The sequence below is a fragment of the Astyanax mexicanus genome, chromosome 18 (genome assembly GCF_023375975.1).
Source record: "Astyanax mexicanus isolate ESR-SI-001 chromosome 18, AstMex3_surface, whole genome shotgun sequence".
NCBI classification, from domain to species: domain Eukaryota; kingdom Metazoa; phylum Chordata; class Actinopteri; order Characiformes; family Acestrorhamphidae; genus Astyanax; species Astyanax mexicanus.
Genome location: NC_064425.1, coordinates 39,341,940 through 39,359,933, shown reverse-complemented (window position 1 = coordinate 39,359,933; position 17,994 = coordinate 39,341,940). Strand labels below are relative to the sequence as shown.

Below are 17,994 nucleotides of genomic sequence, written 5' to 3'. Positions count from 1 at the left end.
ACTGGTCATGCACGAATGTATATGCACACATATTGAAGTGCATATGTTTATTCCATTATTAATCGAATATTGCTGCTTTAATAATGCAGAGGTGATGATGGTGTGCATATTTAAAGGCCGGTCTGCAGCAGGCAGAGCTCGGGTTCGATCTGAGGCATGCTGAGATCGGGCCGGTGCTGAGAATGGCGCTCCAGTTGCTGCGGTGGCACGGTTGCCATGGTGAATTTCTACTCGGGCAATAGTGGATTGTATGTTCTCTAGTGCCCTCCACAGTGTGTCAAGCATCTAACTATGAAAATGCTGGATGAAAAAAAAAAGAAAAGAAAAGAAAAGAGCTGCTATAAAAGCCAGGGGAGAGAAGGCTGATGGCAGAAGGCCATTCTTTCATTACGTTTTTACCATTTCGCCTGAAAGCTCTTCATCCTCTCACACCATCCGTACCATCCTACAGCTCTATAAGCATCGCAGAGACAGAGCGCTTGTATGGATGGGAGATAATTAATTTACTGTTGTTCTGTCCTTTTGTTTTGAAAGAGGATTGTTTAGTGTTCAACTGTTTGCATTGTAATGATATAATACGATGTATGTAGTGCTGTCCTTACACCTAACGATTTTCAAGTGATTTCACTGTTGCACACAAATTTACAGAGCCTTGCTTATAATAAGAGTCAAGATGCGGTCCAGTCATCTCTATATATCGTTCAGTGTAAGATGGTAATATTATCTTGAGACTTGGCTTACACAAATAGTGACATCAACAGTGTCAACAGCCAATAGAAGAGCTACGGTAAGCCGCAAGGCAAAAATATTTTACGTGACTGTAACGAGTTGGAGGCAGGATGCAAATGGAAGTTGTTTTTATTTTTTGACATTACAAAAACAAACAAAAACTGAGACAAAGAAACAAACACAAAAGCTAAAAAACAAAGACTATAAAACAAATGACTAACCAGGCCTTAACAAACAAAGAAGTGAAATGAACAAACAAACAAACAATCTAAAGAAAACAAATCAGAACTCAACAAACTGCTTAACAAACGCCGATACAAAACATCCAGACAGGGTCAAACAAAAAGCACAACAGAGAACAAAGGAGTACATGGGGTATTTATACACAGGCATAGACAAGGGACACCTGTGGAAGTAACGAGGGGGCGGGGTTACGAATGAGACAGGTGGGATTTCAGATGACAAGGCGGGGCTAAGGTGGAGACAAAACCAAAAACAAAACAGAGCCATGTGAAGCACATGGAGAGGTAAACAAAACAAGAGAACAGAGGACAGGAGCGAGAAGGACCAAAAAAATTTAAATAAAAAATAAGGTGTGACAACAAACAATAAAAAAACACATTTTGCAGTTACATACATATGTCATATATGGTTCTTACTTTAAAATGTACAGTATGTTAAACACAGGCAGCACTTAAAAGTCATTAAATCTAAAAATATTTTATTCAGCACTACTTTGTCTTGTGCAGTGTTATTTTTGATACAAACAAATTAAATTAATACACATTTTGCAACAATGATGATCTTTCTTGCATTACTGATAGGCCAGTCTCTCCTGGAAAGGTTCACCAGTGTTCCGCGTTATCTCCATTTGTGAATAATAGCTCCTACTATGTTCCTAAAAGCCTAATTTGTGACAATTTCCAGACTAATAGAGGTCGATGCCTTTGTTTTCTTATCTAAAGTTTTTGAATTTCTTCAGATTGGGGTCATGATGTGTTGTTTTTGGACTTTTTTTTATTCTAATCCACTAGACCACTCATCAATTATTTAGTAGAAAGCATTCTCTGGACAGTAGAGAGTCATGCCAGTTCTTTCTTGTTCAACTTGTCAAGTTCAAGAACTGACTGTTTACTTGCTGCCTAATATTTCAACACCTTGACATCTACCACTGGAACCAGATAGTCAAAGCTGTTCATCTCAACACAGATATAAAGATTTAATGTAATAAGGCTATAAATATAGGTAATTTTAGGAATAAACACCATGCAAAATGGAGTGGCATCTGTATAAAAAAAAGGGCCAGAAATAGATTTTTTATCCTCATAGTTCAGAGCATGTGGACTCCTTGCTTCGGATCACCTCAGTTCTGAGGGGTTTGCAATAAGACACAATAGCTATGACACACTCGCTCACTCGCACACACTCCTTTCTTCTCCTGTCAGCTGGATCCTAATGAGTGTCACCCAGCAGTGAGTTAGAGCTGAATCAGAACTGCAGGCGAACAATGGGCTGACATTTTCCCCATCAGTTTCCCACAATCCCCAGAGACTCTGTACACTTCACTCTGGTCTTAAATACATCCTGTTTAACACGAGTGCATACACGCTCTGGCCAATTTATTAGAAACCTCTCTCTTGTAGGTTAGTTAGTTTCTCATTTGTCTTTTTTTTCCGCAATGTGGAAGTTGTTTGTTTTGTGAATTTGGTACATTTGGTTAAGTGTGAAAGCTGTTTTGGAGCTTGTTTTTTTTTTTTTTCTGGGTTGGCTTTGTTAAGTAAAGCTAGAGCGTCTGCCAACCACTGTACTGGGATTATGCAAGTTAAATAAGCAACAGGTTTGTGTTTTTACTAAGTATTATTCCTGTTCACATCCAGTTTTGTTCGAGTTTCATACTTTGATCAATTTAAAATACTCAATGCAGATACAGTATAAGAAACTTGGATGGTCCATTTTATGGCCTTGTTGATGCTCAACTATCATTCAACTAACACTGAATTAAATGTCCATTAAATTGAACTAACCCTTTTAGTTCATTTGCGTTTATTAGACATGTAGTTGAATGTTAGTTGAATGTCAGTTGAGCATCATAGAGGCCATCAAATGGACCATCCAAGTAAAGTGTTACCAGAAACTCAACTCAAAATAAGATTGAAGCACTAAGAGGAAGTCAAAATGTGCTCATATATGTGTTACAGATATTTCTCGTGAAATGTAACTGTGTAAAGTAGAGGATTAGTGCAGAATATGTATATATATACATACATACATACATACATATATACGGATGACCCAGGCAGGGAGACGAGGAGACGTGACAGGTGTATTAATCTTCTTGCACTAGCATTAGCTATCTTTCCTCTGTAACTGTTTTTGCCTGTCACTATCTCTTCTGTATTCCTGCTAGCATTAGCTACTTTGATCCGCTAACCATGCGCCTGGCCGACGCTATTGTGTGCTATTACACTCCTGCTAGCATTAGGTAATTCTGTTCAGGGGCTATCTTTCCTCTGTAACTGTATGTCTGCCTGTCACTATCTTTTCTTTATCTTTTTTTTCTATTCCTGCTAGCATTAGCTATCTTTCCTCTGTAACTGTATGTCTGCGTGTCACTATCTTTTATTTATCTTTTTATTATCTATTCCTGCTAGCATTAGCTATCTTTCCTCTGTAACTGTATGTCTGCGTGTCACTATCTTTTATTTATCTTTTTATTATCTAGTCCTGCTAGCATTAGTGTGCTGCCTACAGTGGCGATTTGATTTAATGCGCTTTGCTGCCCCCTAGTGGACTTTTTTGGTAATTTATTTTAGTTTGTCTAGTTTTAATGACATCATCACTAGTAGCCTGTTAGTGAGTACAGTGAAGCAAGCATGGTTGTACCTGCCGAATAATCCTGTTCCATCTACCATCTGCTCAAGCTCTTTTCAAGCATCGTTGGTATGTTAATGTTTCTGACATGTTTTTTACCTGGTACAAGGTAGTATTTTGTATGCTAGGTGTTAGTTTGCATCTTTAATCTCTGTAGACTTTGATGTTAGTGATATACCATAGAGAAGTAAGAAATGTAATACAAAACTCATTCTAGTCATTTGTGATTTAGATATCCTCTAATTGTAGCACATTTTGTGTTTGTCTTGTTTCAGTTTTACCTTTTCTCAACTTGCTACATTAAACAAGTAAACTACTTCCTCTGTGTGGTAAATGGGAAATGAGTTAACTGCCTGTCAAATTATACACGGAGTATAAGGAGGACAGAACAGTAAAACAACGGCTTCTCTTAGAGCTGATCCACAGGAGATCGGAACAAAGATTTTGGCACATCGTCTCGGCACTGCTTTAGCCTCGATTATATAACTTCAGTACTATAACTACCTTATCATGGAAGGAGAGGGTACTACGTCCAGTCGCTCCTTACATACAAGGTCCCGAGTCTCGCGTTCATCAAGGCACACACAAGGGTCCACTACAAGCAGAGTCGCTGCTATGGCCCGTGCTGAAGCTGAGGCAGCTAAAGCTCTGATGGCATTTTCTGAAAAGGAAATAGATATGAAAGTACAGAAAGCACACTTGGAAGCCTCCTTAGATGCCTTGAGTTTAAAGAAAAGTGCGGCAGCGGCAACAGCAAAAGCTGAAGCATTAGAAGCAGCTCTAAGGATGGATGATGATCTCAGTCAAAAACTTGACAGTCAGTTGGAGTTAGAGCCTCAAAACCCCATGCAGCGCACTGGAGAATATGTACAAAAGTATTCTCTGTCAAATTCAAGCATCAAAATGGAGTCAGATTTAAATGTTTCTCACACACATGAGCCTCAAACAGACAAAATGCTCATTCAAGATCCTCCAGCATCCAGCATCACTAAGAGAGAACCTTCCGATATAAGGCCAACAATAGGACTGACTCCATCAGTGGGACGGCAGGAGACATATGAACAAGCATGCCCTTCTCTTCATGGAAGAGGTAGTGGAATAAAAGACGAGCAATACAGTGGTTTGCAGGATCAACATGAAGCATGCAGTGTTCATCAATATCCACCTATCCGACCTCCAGACAGGAATTATCAAGCTCACTTGCAACAGGGACAGCAACTTCAGGACCAAAGTATGATCAACATCATGAAGTTCATGGCTAGACGAGAAATTGTTACCACTGGGCTTTTACAGTTTGACGACAGACCCGAAAATTATAGAGCTTGGCGAGCATCATTTGTGAATACTGTTGGGGAGCTAAGTGTGACCGAAAAGGAAGAACTTGACCTTTTGGTTAAGTGGCTTGGTCGTCAGTCTGCAGAGCAGGTGAAACGGATAAGGGCTGTACATGTCAACAACCCTAAGAAAGGTCTCCAGATGGCATGGGAGAGACTAAATCAGTGTTACGGAGCTCCAGAAGTCATTGAGGAATCGCTGTGGAAGAGGATTGACAGCTTTGATAGAATCTCTAATAAAGACCATCAGAGGCTCAGAGAACTTGGTGATCTGCTGATGGAACTTCAAGCAGCAAAGGAGGAAGGTGCCTTTCCAGGACTTGCTTACTTGGACACAGCAAGAGGTATAAGTGGCATAGTACAAAAGCTGCCATTTGCTCTCCAAGAAAAATGGATGGCTCAAGGCTCTAAATACAAGGATGAGCACAACACACCTTTCCCACCGTTTTCATTCTTTGTGACCTTTGTCTGTCAGCAAGCGAAGATGCGAAATGATCCGAGTTTCAGTTTAGCTCCTCTTATTGCTGATACTACAAGAGTAGAGAGACGCTTTTCCAGAGATGGCAAGTCCAGGGCACCTATTTCAGTCCACAAGATGGATGTTGCTGCAGATCCTATCCCACCTGTGCATGCAGTACGTACCAAGATTGTGGACCCATCCAAGATATGTCCCATACACAACAGACCTCATCCGCTACACAAATGTCGTGGATTCAGAGAAAAAACTCTAGAGGACAGAAGAACTTTTCTCAAGCAGAACGGCATCTGCTATCGTTGCTGTGGTTCCATTTCACATCTTGCAAGAGACTGTGACAAAATTGTTAAATGCACTGAATGCAATAGTGAGAGGCATATTGCTGCGCTTCATCCTGGACCTGTCCTGCAGCCCACAAAGTCCTCATCACCTGTGACTGTGCATGGCGGGGAGGAAGACACTGGGAGTTCTGACTCAGTGACAGCAACATGCACTGAGGTCTGTGGTGAAGACTCAAGTGAAAGATCTTGTTCCAAGATTTGTTTAGTAAAGGTCTTCCCTACTGGCCAGAAAGAAAAGGCAATCAAGCTGTATACAATTATTGATGATCAAAGTAATCGTTCTTTGGTAAAGTCAAGCTTTTTTGATATTTTTGGTATCAAAAGGTGCCATCAATCCTCTTACACACTAAAGACATGTGCAGGAACAGTCAGCACCTCGGGAAGACAGGCTAGTGGGTTCCAGATCGAGTCTATGGATGGGCAAGTCAGCATCCCACTACCCACTCTCATTGAATGTGATGACATCCCTAATGACAGGACAGAAATTCCCACTCCTGAAGCTGCTTTCCACCATAAGCATCTAAACTCACTGGCAGAACAGATTCCAGAGCTAGACCCTGATGCTCCAATTCTGATGTTGCTTGGAAGGGACATCATAAGAATTCACAAAGTACATGAGCAGATCAACGGACCACATGACGCGCCCTTTGCTCAAAAATTGGATTTGGGATGGGTCATCGTGGGCAACATCTGTCTGGGCGGTGTCAAGAAATCGGAAACCATCAGCACACTATTCACACACACTCTGGAGAATGGTCGTAGGACTGTCTTTAAACCATGTCCAAACCATTATCTCATAAAGGAGAAGTATGATGACATGGCATCTAGTAACATTCATTCACAACTGCAGTCAGAAGTGGAAAATTCTCTGGGTCATGTTACATTCAAAAGAACAAAAGATGATGAAAGGATAGCTCCTTCTGTGGAAGATAGGATGTTTCTGGACCTCATGCAAAGGGGTTTCTACAGAGATACTGACAACAGTTGGGTGGCTCCTTTGCCCTTTAAACCTCAAAGGCTACGTCTTCCAAACAACAGGGCTCAAGTCTGGAATCGCTTTACATCCCTACAGCGATCCTTCAAGTCAAAGCCACAGATGAAGGACCAGTTCTTCACATTCATGGGCAAAGTGTTTGAGTGTGGACATGCTGAATTGGCCCCACCACTCACAAAAGATGAAGAGTGCTGGTACCTCCCGATTTTTGTCGTATATCATCCAAGAAAGCCAAGCCAAATTCGGGTGGTGTTCGACTCAAGTGCTCGCTGGGATGGAGTGTCTCTGAACGATGTTCTGCTGAAGGGCCCAGACCTCAACAATAGTCTTCTTGCAGTACTCATTAGGTTTAGGAAGGATGCAGTTGCATTTATGGCGGACATTCAGCAGATGTTCCACTGCTTTATAGTCAGACCTGAAGACAGGAACTTCCTGCGTTTTTTTTGGTTCCAGGACAACAACCCCAATAACCAAATTGTTGAGTGTCGGATGAGAGTGCACGTATTTGGAAACAGTCCTTCCCCTGCTGTGGCCATTTATGGCCTTAGACATGCTGCTCAAGAGGAAGAAAGCGAATTTGGAACTGATGCAAAGAAGTTTGTGGAAAGAGACTTCTATGTTGATGATGCGGTCAAATCTGTACCTACTGCAAGGGTTGCTGTGGATCTTTTGAAAAGGACTCAAGAAATGCTGGCATGCTCAAACCTTCGTCTACACAAGATAGTGTCTCCAAACAGAGAAGTCATGGAAGCCTTTCCTGTTGAGGATCATGCCAGTGATTTAAAGAATCTTGATTTCAGTGTCGACTCTCTACCTGTACAACGAAGTCTTGGCGTCAGCTGGAATCTTAAGAATGATACATTCACGTTTCAGGTATCCAGTGAAAAGAAACCTTTCACACGTCGCGGAATCCTTTCAACAATCAACAGCCTGTATGATCCCTTGGGATTTGCTGCACCAGTCCTCATACAGGGAAAAATTCTCCTTCGAGATCTGGCATCACATGCTGAAGACTGGGATGCACCTTTACCACCTGAAAGGAAACAAGCGTGGGACACATGGAGAGACAGGCAGTAGCTGTTGTTGCCTACCTGAAGGTGTCAGACTCATCTGGAGCCTACCACACAGGTTTCGTCTTAGGAAAGGCAAAGCTGGCGCCACATCCGCAACTCACGATCCCGCGTCTAGAGCTCTGTGCAGCTGTGCTCGCTACAGACATAGCTGAGTTCATCACAGCTGAGCTTGACTCAAAGATAGACACAGTCAGTTTCTTCACGGACAGTAGAATAGTCCTGGGATACATCTTCAATGAAAAGAGAAGATTCCATGTGTTTGTCAGCAACAGAGTCCAGCGTATAAGAAGATGCTCTATTCCTGACCAATGGCATTACGTGCCTACTGAGCTTAACCCAGCCGACTGTGCCTCAAGATCAGTCACTGCAGCACAACTGAAAGAAACTACATGGCTTACCGGACCTGCGTTTCTAACACACCCTGAGCAGTATGAATATCATACAGAAAGTTGTGAGCTGGTTGAGCCTGACTTAGATGTGGAGGTTCGTCCTGAAATAGGAACACTCAAAACCATGGTTAGGAGCAAGCCACTTGGAGCGCTCCGCTTTGAGCGATTTTCATGTTGGAGAACTTTGAAACGGGCTATTGCATGTTTAATCCACATTGCTTGTCAATTCAAGAAGACTACAGATCAGCAGGCTTGCAAAGGCTGGCATATCTGTCACACATCAAGCTCAGCAGACAATCACACAAGAGCAACAATTGTCATCATTCAAAGTGTGCAAGAAGAAGCCTTTGCAGCAGAACTTCAATGCATCAATGACAAGAGAAGCCTGCCTAAAGGCAGTTCGCTTCAATCATTGAATCCTTTCATTGACAAAGACGGCCTGATAAGAGTAGGGGGTCGTATTGGTGAATCAGATGTTGGAGTTGATGAGAAAAGACCAATCATCATACCCAGTCGGCACCACGTTGCAACACTTCTTGCCCGACATTTTCATAAAAAATCATTCCACCAAGGGCGTCACATCACTGAAGGTGCCATTCGATCAGCAGGATTTTGGATCCTAGGAGCCAAAAGGTGTGTAGGCAGCCTTATCTACAACTGTGTCATCTGCCGAAAGCTCCGCAGCAAATGTGAAGTGCAAAAAATGAGTGACTTACCTGCAGATAGACTCAGCACGGATCCTCCCTTCACCCACGTTGGCCTAGATGTATTTGGGCCATGGACCATCTCTTCGCGCCGTACACGTGGTGGCCTTGCTAACAGCAAAAGGTGGGCGGTTCTATTCACGTGTTTGAGTATACGAGCAATCCATATAGAAGTCATAGAGTCCATGGATTCTTCGAGCTTTATAAATGCTTTGAGGAGATTCATTGCAGTGCGCGGACCACTCAAGACAATAAGGTCTGACCGAGGAACAAACTTTGTCGGAGCATGTCATGAGTTGGACATTCCATCTAATCTCAGAAGCCAAGAGGCAGAGTGCTTTCTTTCCGAGCAGGGCTGCTCTTGGATCTTCAATCCTCCCCATGCATCACACATGGGTGGAGTATGTGAGAGGATGATCGGAGTTGCCTGGCGAATCCTGGATTCAATGTTCCTACAACTGGATTCCTCCAGACTCACTCACGAGGTGCTTACTACGCTAATGGCAGAGGTAATGGCTATTGTAAATTCAAGACCTCTGGTTCCTGTCTCAAATGACCCTGAAGACCCACAGATTCTTACACCTGCTACATTACTGACTCAAAAGGTTGGATCTTGCCCAATCCCACCTGGGGAGTTTGACTGTGAACACCTTTATAGACGTCAGTGGAAGCAGGTTCAGAGCCTGGCCAGTACATTTTGGGACAGATGGAGAAAACAATATCTGTCTACTCTTCAAGTGCGAAGAAAATGGCTTTCTGACAAACCAGACATCATGCCAGGTGCTATTGTACTTATACGGGACAATCAAGCAAAGCGCAATGAATGGCCAATGGGACGAGTCACCCAAGTGTTTCCAAGCAAGGATGGAAAAATCCGTAAAGTGGAAGTGAAAGTTGTCGAGGATGGACATGTCAAGTTACTCTTCAGACCAGTTACTGAGATTGTACAGCTTCTGTCTTCTAATGACTAAATGTGGCTACGTAAGAACGGCAAAACGTGGCATCCAGAGATGCCAGGCGGGGAGTGTGCTGCCTACAGTGGCGATTTGATTTAATGCGCTTTGCTGCCCCCTAGTGGACTTTTTTGGTAATTTATTTTAGTTTGTCTAGTTTTAATGACATCATCACTAGTAGCCTGTTAGTGAGTACAGTGAAGCAAGCATGGTTGTACCTGCCGAATAATCCTGTTCCATCTACCATCTGCTCAAGCTCTTTTCAAGCATCGTTGGTATGTTAATGTTTCTGACATGTTTTTTACCTGGTACAAGGTAGTATTTTGTATGCTAGGTGTTAGTTTGCATCTTTAATCTCTGTAGACTTTGATGTTAGTGATATACCATAGAGAAGTAAGAAATGTAATACAAAACTCATTCTAGTCATTTGTGATTTAGATATCCTCTAATTGTAGCACATTTTGTGTTTGTCTTGTTTCAGTTTTACCTTTTCTCAACTTGCTACATTAAACAAGTAAACTACTTCCTCTGTGTGGTAAATGGGAAATGAGTTAACTGCCTGTCAAATTATACACGGAGTATAAGGAGGACAGAACAATTAGCTATCTTTCCTCTGTAACTGTATGTCTGCCTGTCGCTATCTTTTCTTTATCTTTTTTGTCTATTCCTGCTAGCATTAGCTAGCACAGCTCACTAACTATGTGCCTCGCCAACACTGCTGTGTGCTATTACACTCCTAAGAAGTGCCAAAATGCCCATTAGAGACTGTAGATCACTTATTGGGGCACAGTTTGTTTTTGTCAACCACTAGCCCTTCATTAATGGTTTATTTATGACCACAAATCCACTCTTGTTTGAACTGCTTTCAGAAAACTAGACATCTAAGGAAGTTAATCACTAGTGATTACACCATAAATGATGATCATATTATTAAACCTGATGAGGAAAATAGGTTGCAAACCCTTTGTATATATGAGCAACCCTCTTCCCCAGAGACTGAGGTGCCGCTTCCACTGTGAGGATTTTCGAAACACTTCTCTTCCTCACGCTCGTTTCACACGTTTCTCTTATAGCATCACTTCCTCTCCCTCGTGGCCTCTGAGCAATAGTAGGAAATATGGGTCTGAACTTTATGAAACCCGACTATGCAGTTGGGCTCAGACTGAATTTATGTGTGAAACAGTTACAGGGGTTGGACAATGAAACTGAAACACCTGGTTTTAGACCACAATAATTTATTGTGGTGACGGACAGTTCTGGTGGAAACAGGAGAGTTGAGGTGCATATTGAATTCTGCCGTGATTTGATCAGCCGTGGTTTTATGTTTTTTGGATACAATCCGGGTTAGCACCCGAACATCCCTTTCAGACAGCTTCCTCTGACAGCGTCCACAGTTAATCCTGTTGGATGTGGTTAGTCCTTTTTGGTGGTATGCTGACATTACCCTGGATACCGTGGCTCTTGATACATCACAAAGACTTGCTGTGTATGTCACAGATGCTCCAGCATCTGTACGTTTGGTTGGTTTGGAAAGTTTTGACCTACATACACAGGTGAATCCTATTATGAGAAAGGGTTAAGGTGACAAATTGCAAGTTTTTTCTCATTTTTGCGTCTTCCCTGAAGAGTGGCATCATGGGAGTCTCAGATTACGGTGGAGGTTAGGGTCAAACTTGGTGGCGTAATTAATTGCATAAAAAATGATCACTGATTCCGAATTAACTGTGTGCGTTAACGCTTTAACATTGACAGCCCTGCTTAATATTAAGCTATTTTGAACATTATGACTCAACTGTATGCAAATTCTTAATCATATTCAACTTATAATATTGAGGAAGTCAATATTTTAAATGAAACAGCTTATTTTTTACTGTCTGAAGTAATGTTTTTTTAAATGAAGAAAAAACATAAAACAAGTTTTTTTTTTCACTGTATGGATAGCTATGTGAATGTCATCCTAAGCAACACTCCTTCATATGCTCACATAACCTAATTTCAATGCAGCAGACTGACCCAAATTCATCTGAAGACCATGACTACATTTTGTTGATGCTGTCAACAGAATTTGCGCTGGCCTGCCAGCTCTGTTTATTTCACTAGAGCTTCTAATAGCTGTCATGGAAAAACTACAAAGCAAAAAACACTATAAAGAGATGCAGCGATAATGTTAGCATCTTCATTTGCTCGGGTTCGCTTCTGCAGGCCTTCCCTTCATTAGCAGAGTAGCTCCCTTAAACTACTAACAAGCGGCCCACAGTTGTTTGGCTTGGAGGGACACTCAAATAGATTAAAAAATAAATAAGCGGGATGTGTTCGCTGTGCGCTGGGCCACCCAGGGGACAAATGTAGCCTAATTGCTAACTTTGCTACATTACACATTATGTTAGGCTTCCTGTAATGTTAGCTTAGGAACTGCAGAAATGGGCCCGGACACTGCAGAGCCCTGGAGGAAGCTGTAGCAAAGCATAAAAGCCACGAAACAACTTCATTTAGACGCCTGTGTGTTCTGTGCTCAGTTTTACACTTTTATTTCTGTGTGTGCGCTAGCTGCTATTAGCGGGAAACAGAAACGCTTTCTGTTCTGTTTCCTCAGAGCTTCTGCAGAGATAATGAACCCTACTTTCATTTGGTGAAACGCCTGACACCATATCATTTGCTCGCTACCGTTTAGAGCTTCAGGACTCCTCGTGCTAATGGCATTTTCTAACGATAACACAACTGGCTAATTGATTAGCTCTGGGATCCACAGCAGGTGAAATTAGATCATCAGAATATTGCCTCTTCCTTATTTCTTTGGTTTTTGCAAATCTGACACATTTAAACATTTCAGAGTCTTTATTTTTAGGTACTTTTCATCTGTGGTCAATCATCCTCATTCCTAAAAGCAACATCCTGGTCTTTTACCTGGCTTAATTAAGCAGTACAGACCACCTACTACTCGGAATGATGGGCTGTACATGACATGATAAAAATATATATGAAAGGTAGAATAGTAGTAAATAAATTGATCATCATAAAGTGTTACTTTATCAGGCTTATAAATCAAATGTGAGCTGTGAGGTGTTATCTTGTGAGTGAGGTTGATTAAGCACTGGTCAGTGTGTTCACGATAAGGCCAGTTGAATTATGGGAGTGAGGTCTGATAGATAGTGTGTTAAATTCTGAAGTTATATAAGTGCTTGTCTATAACATTCCTCCATCGACATAGACCACTGAAGTCGTGTCGTCATTTTGTAGTCGGCGCCATGTTGTTTATGCCCATATTTGGGGTCCCTTTGGGGTTCCGTGTCTAAGTGGTTCAAGTCAATACAGAGTTTGAATGGGCTTTTCAAAAACTGGCCTCTTTCACATTCTGTAGTAAATAAATATTGTGGCGGCTCTGGGTTGTGTGTGTGGCTGCCTGTAGGCATGTTTCTATTCTTCTGTGTGTGGGGCCTCTTGTGTTTTGTTTTGCTGTGTTGCTCCAGCCTACATAATTGGTACCTCCCCCGTAACCTAGGGTATGGGGAGGGGCCATGCAGATGGGTGCTGGTTAGGGCACTCACCGTAAAGTAGGTGGATAGTGAGTTTAGTCACTTGGCTCTGTTGGTAGCCTATAGATAGAATGGTTTTAGCTCTCCTAGTCTTGTTAAAGACTGTAAGTGAGTGGCAAGCCTGTTTAATAAAGGAGCTATTGAGCATTCAGCATGAGTCTCACGGGTCTTCCTTCCTCTTCCACGCCACATTTGGTGTCAGAAGTGACCCTGCTGGAAGATATTGAGCTGCTGGCAGGGGAAATCGAACGGCTCAGGAGGAAGACAGCGGACCAACGGACTCGAGGCAAGGTTCTCCAGCGGAGTGGACTCGGACCTGACAGCGCCAGCGGGCTGTTCGGAGGTCGTGGCCGGGGAGAGAACGACGCGAGCACGGCGGCGCTGGCTCCCAGAGCGGATGGCGCGAGGACGGCGGCGCTGGCTCACGGAGCGGATGGCGCGATGACAGCGGCGCCGACTCGCGGAACGGACGGTGCGATGATGGCGGCGCAAGCCTCCGGGATGGCGGGCTTGACGGCTCAATCCCGCCTTGCCCCCTACGACGGCAGCGCTGACTGGACAGCCTTTGAAGCTCAGCTTGAGATCGTGGCGGGCGGTGCGGGCTGGACGGACGCCGAGACGGCAGCCAACCTCTGCCTGGCGCTGCCGGGCGACGCGCTGAGGGTACTGATCGAGCTCCCCGCCGAGTGCCGCTGCGAGCTGCCTGAACTGACGCGGGCGCTGAGAACACGTTTCAGCCGCCAACCGTCGGAGGCGGCCACCAAAATGCTAGTGGCGGACAGACGCCGGCAGCAGGGAGAGACACTGGGCGTGCTGGCATCGGAGATGGCCCTGCTTACCCGCCAAGCTTACCCAACGTTTCCGCGAGTGGCCCAGAGGAGGCTCGCGTTGGATCACTTTCTGTGCGCCCTCGAGCCGAGCGAGCTGAGCAAACACGTGAGGCTGGCCGACCCGCAGACCCTGGAGTCCGCGGTGGAGGTGGCGGAGCGGTCTGAACTCATCCTCTCAAGCCATCCTGGACCGTGGGGGGCGTCGCGGGTTGCCTGTGATTCGCAGAGGTGGGGTCGGAGCCGGTCTGATGCCCAACTGGAGTGCTGGCACTGCGGGGGGCGTGGCCACAAGCGAGCGCACTGCAGCCGGCCGGGAAACGGAGCCGGGAGCACCCAGTGAGGGTTACGGTGGCCCCAGGAACGCTATGCTTACCCTCGGGATCTGCTTCCGGAACTGCCGGACTCAGCGGCTACTTCCTGAGATGCACATTGAATGGAGTGACGGTGAACGCGCTGGTGGACACGGGCTCGTCAGTCTCACTGATACGGCCCGAGCTCGCGACGGAGGTAGCGGGCGAGTTCGTGACTGACAACAGCCAGGGCATCGCTCTCTCTTCAGTCACCGGGGAGCCTATAGGTCTCCTAGGATTAACGGAGTTGACGATTGATGTCGGCAAGGGGCCCTTTCAACAACAGTTCTGGGTAGGACGCATCAACGACCCGTGCATTCTGGGCAAGGACCTGCTCTCACGCGTCGGAGCTATCATTGACTGTGCACGGGGCTCGGTTCTGGTGACTGGACTCCCCATAGAGATATGCGGCGAGTTAGGGGTAAGTGAACTGGTGGGAGGGAATGTGTGTGATTCGGTGCGTGATACGGTAGAGGGTCCACTGGATGCGGGGTTGAGTGTAGATCCGATAGAGGAGATGCTGGAGCACAGTTGTGTGGGTTTATCTGGTCCCCAACAACTCCGTTTGCGCGAACTGATCGGCCGTTTTCGCACGAGTTTCGCTGTGTCTGAGTGCGAGTGTACTAAAACTAGCCTTGCGGTTCATTCGATAAACACGGGTGACGCCCAGCCCATCAGGCTGAGGCCGCACCGTCTGGCGTTAGCAAAGCGCGTAGCGGCGGAGCAGTTAGTCCGCGAGATGGCGAGTACGGGCATTAGCCTTCGAGCAGCCCATGGTCCTTGCGAAAAAGAAGGATGGAAATTGGCACTTTTGCGTGGATTATCGGCGACTTAACGCTGTCACGAAGCTTGACTCCTACCCGCTCCCCAGGATCGACGATACGCTGGACCAGCTGTCTATCTCAGCCTGGTTCAGCTCGTTAGACCTGAGGAGCGGATATTGGCAGGTGCCCCTCGCGGCGGGGGATAGGGAGAAAACCGCTTTCTCGCTCGGCTCAGCCCTATGGCATTTCACGGTGCTTCCGTTCGGATTGTGTAACTCGCCGGCTACTTTTGAGCGTCTTATGGAGCGTGTTTTATGCGGGGTTCTGCGGTCGTGCTGCGTCGTTTATTGGGATGATGTCTTGGCGCACGGAACCGACTTCGACTCCGCACTGTCTCACCTTGAAATGGTGCTCGGCGCGATTCAGGCGGCTAACCTGAAGCTCAATCCGGCAAAGTGTAATCTGCTAAGGCAGCGCGTGAGCTTCCTGGGCCACGTAGTGAGCGGTGCTGGCGTGGAAACCGATCCCAAAAAGACGGAGGCGGTCCGTGACTGGCCCACACCGCGAGACGCAAAAATGGTTCGCAGCTTCGTGGGGCTCGCCTCGTATTACAGGTGGTTTATTAAGGGGTTCGCGGACGTGGCAGCGCCGCTTCATGCTCTGACTAAGCCTAGTGTGAAATTCCGCTGGTCTGACGAGGCGGAGCGGGCATTCGAGAAGCTAAAAAGCCGCCTGTGCAATGCTCCGATTCTAGCGTATCCGAAGGTGTCTGAGAGTTTCATTGTGGATACTGATGCGAGCGACCACGGCCTCGGAGCAGTCCTGTCGCAGGTTCAGGACGGCTCTGAGTGCGTAATAGCATACTATAGCCGCCGCCTGGACAAGGCGGAACGCAACTATTGCCGCGCCGATCGCGAATTGTCCTGGGCAGTACACGCGCTCAGCGCGAACGTCACACCGTCGTGGGAGGAGGTGGTGCCGCTGGGCCCGATTGCTAAGGCGTTGCGCTCCAACTGGGCTAGTTTTAGTTTGTCCGACGGCGTGCTGTGCCATACCTGGGAGGATCCGGCAAACGGGCGGCGCGTTTTTCAGGTGGTGGTGCCGCGGGCGCTTAGGGGATCGATCCTACGGGGAGTTCATGGGTCACCTGGGGCTGGGCACTTTGGTGTCACCAAGACTCTGAAGCGCCTGAGGCAACGCTTCTATTGGCCTGTAGAACTCTTCGTGCACTGCTGTGACGTGTGTGCTGCCAAGAAGGGCCCCTCGAGGGCGCCCCGCGCCCCACTTCACCCTTACCAGTGCGGCAGCCTGATGGAGCGGGTGGCCGTGGACGTGCTGGGCCCCTTTCCGGTGACGGACTCTGGAAATCGCTTTGTTCTGGTGGCGATGGACTATTTCACGAAGTGGCCAGAGGCCTACGCGGTGCCGGACCAAGGGGCAGTCACTACTGCTTAGAACCCTGTACATTTTATTCAGTGTACATTTACCTCCTAAATATCACTGGATCCTCTGAATTTCGAGATCGTTTAAGGGAAGTAATTAGAAAAATGCTAACTTTAAGCTAATGCTTAACTGACGTCACAGCACCGCGGCTGGAAAATGATTCAGCCTGGATTATGCACAACACTAGTGAACTCCGGTCAGATCACGTTTTGGATTATTCTGCTTCACAGAGGATCATTAAAGCATTTAAACAGGTGAAAACTCTTTCAGTAATGTCTATCATTTCAGCAGTGCTCCCCCGAAGGGTTTAGTATTTAATTACGGTCATTAGTTTATACTAATTACAACACCTGACCCAAATAATCAACTAACAACTAACTAATCAACTAATTAACTAACTACCTGCCCTCACTGAGGAGACAACAAACCAGAAACACCCATTTATTTCACTGCATAATAAAGAGGGTAAATGTTAAAACGTGTTACAGCTGGTTCTGGAGTATCACTGACCTGTTTTAGTTATTTTATGCTGTATCACTCTCAGCTCTCATCAGTGAGGGCAGTTAGTTCCTTAGTTGGATCAGCTGTGTGTAAAATGCTCCTAACTTACAGCCGGAGTTCTCTGGTGTTACGCCGAAAACAGTCCCCTGCTAATCTCTGCAGCGGCGCCAGGAGGTCAGTTCACTCCGCTGTAGCATTAGCTTTAAGTTAGCATTTTCTCATTACAACCCTTAAACGATCTCATGATTCAGAGGATCCAGTGATGTTCAGGAGTAAAATGTACACAGAATAAAACGTACAGGGGTCTGAACAGATTTATTTACCACAGAATGTGACAGAGACGTGTTTTTGAAAAGCCCATTCATTTTCCTCATTGGGAAAAAACGCTTAGACACGGAAGCCGTATGAGGACTACAGAATGACGCATGACTTCAGTGGTCTATGATCCAAAACACACCAGCAAGTCCACCTCTGAATGGTTGAAGAAAAAAAATGAAGATTTTGGAGTGGCCTAGTCAAAGTCCTGACCTGAATCCTACTGAGATGCCGTGGCATGACCTTAAAAAGGCGGTTCATTCTGGAAAACCCTTTAACGTGGTGGAATTACAACAATAATGAAATAAAGAGAGACTCATTACAAGTTAACGCAAGCGCTTGATTGCAGTTGTTGCTGCATTATAAGAGTGGCAAAACCAGTTATTAGGTGTAGG

The 17,994-nt window shown here is 45.4% G+C and overlaps 1 protein-coding gene across 1 annotated transcript; it reads left to right on the top strand.

The window, feature by feature from the left end:
• The first annotated feature begins 3,469 nt into the window (after positions 1-3,469).
• LOC125782565 (uncharacterized) lies at positions 3,470-7,821 on the top strand. Its single transcript, XM_049466917.1, has 2 exons — positions 3,470-3,669; positions 3,876-7,821. The coding sequence occupies exon 2, from the start codon at positions 4,111-4,113 to the stop codon at positions 7,819-7,821; it is 3,711 nt and encodes a 1,236-aa protein (XP_049322874.1). The 5' UTR covers positions 3,470-3,669; positions 3,876-4,110.
• Positions 7,822-17,994: the final 10,173 nt, after the last annotated feature.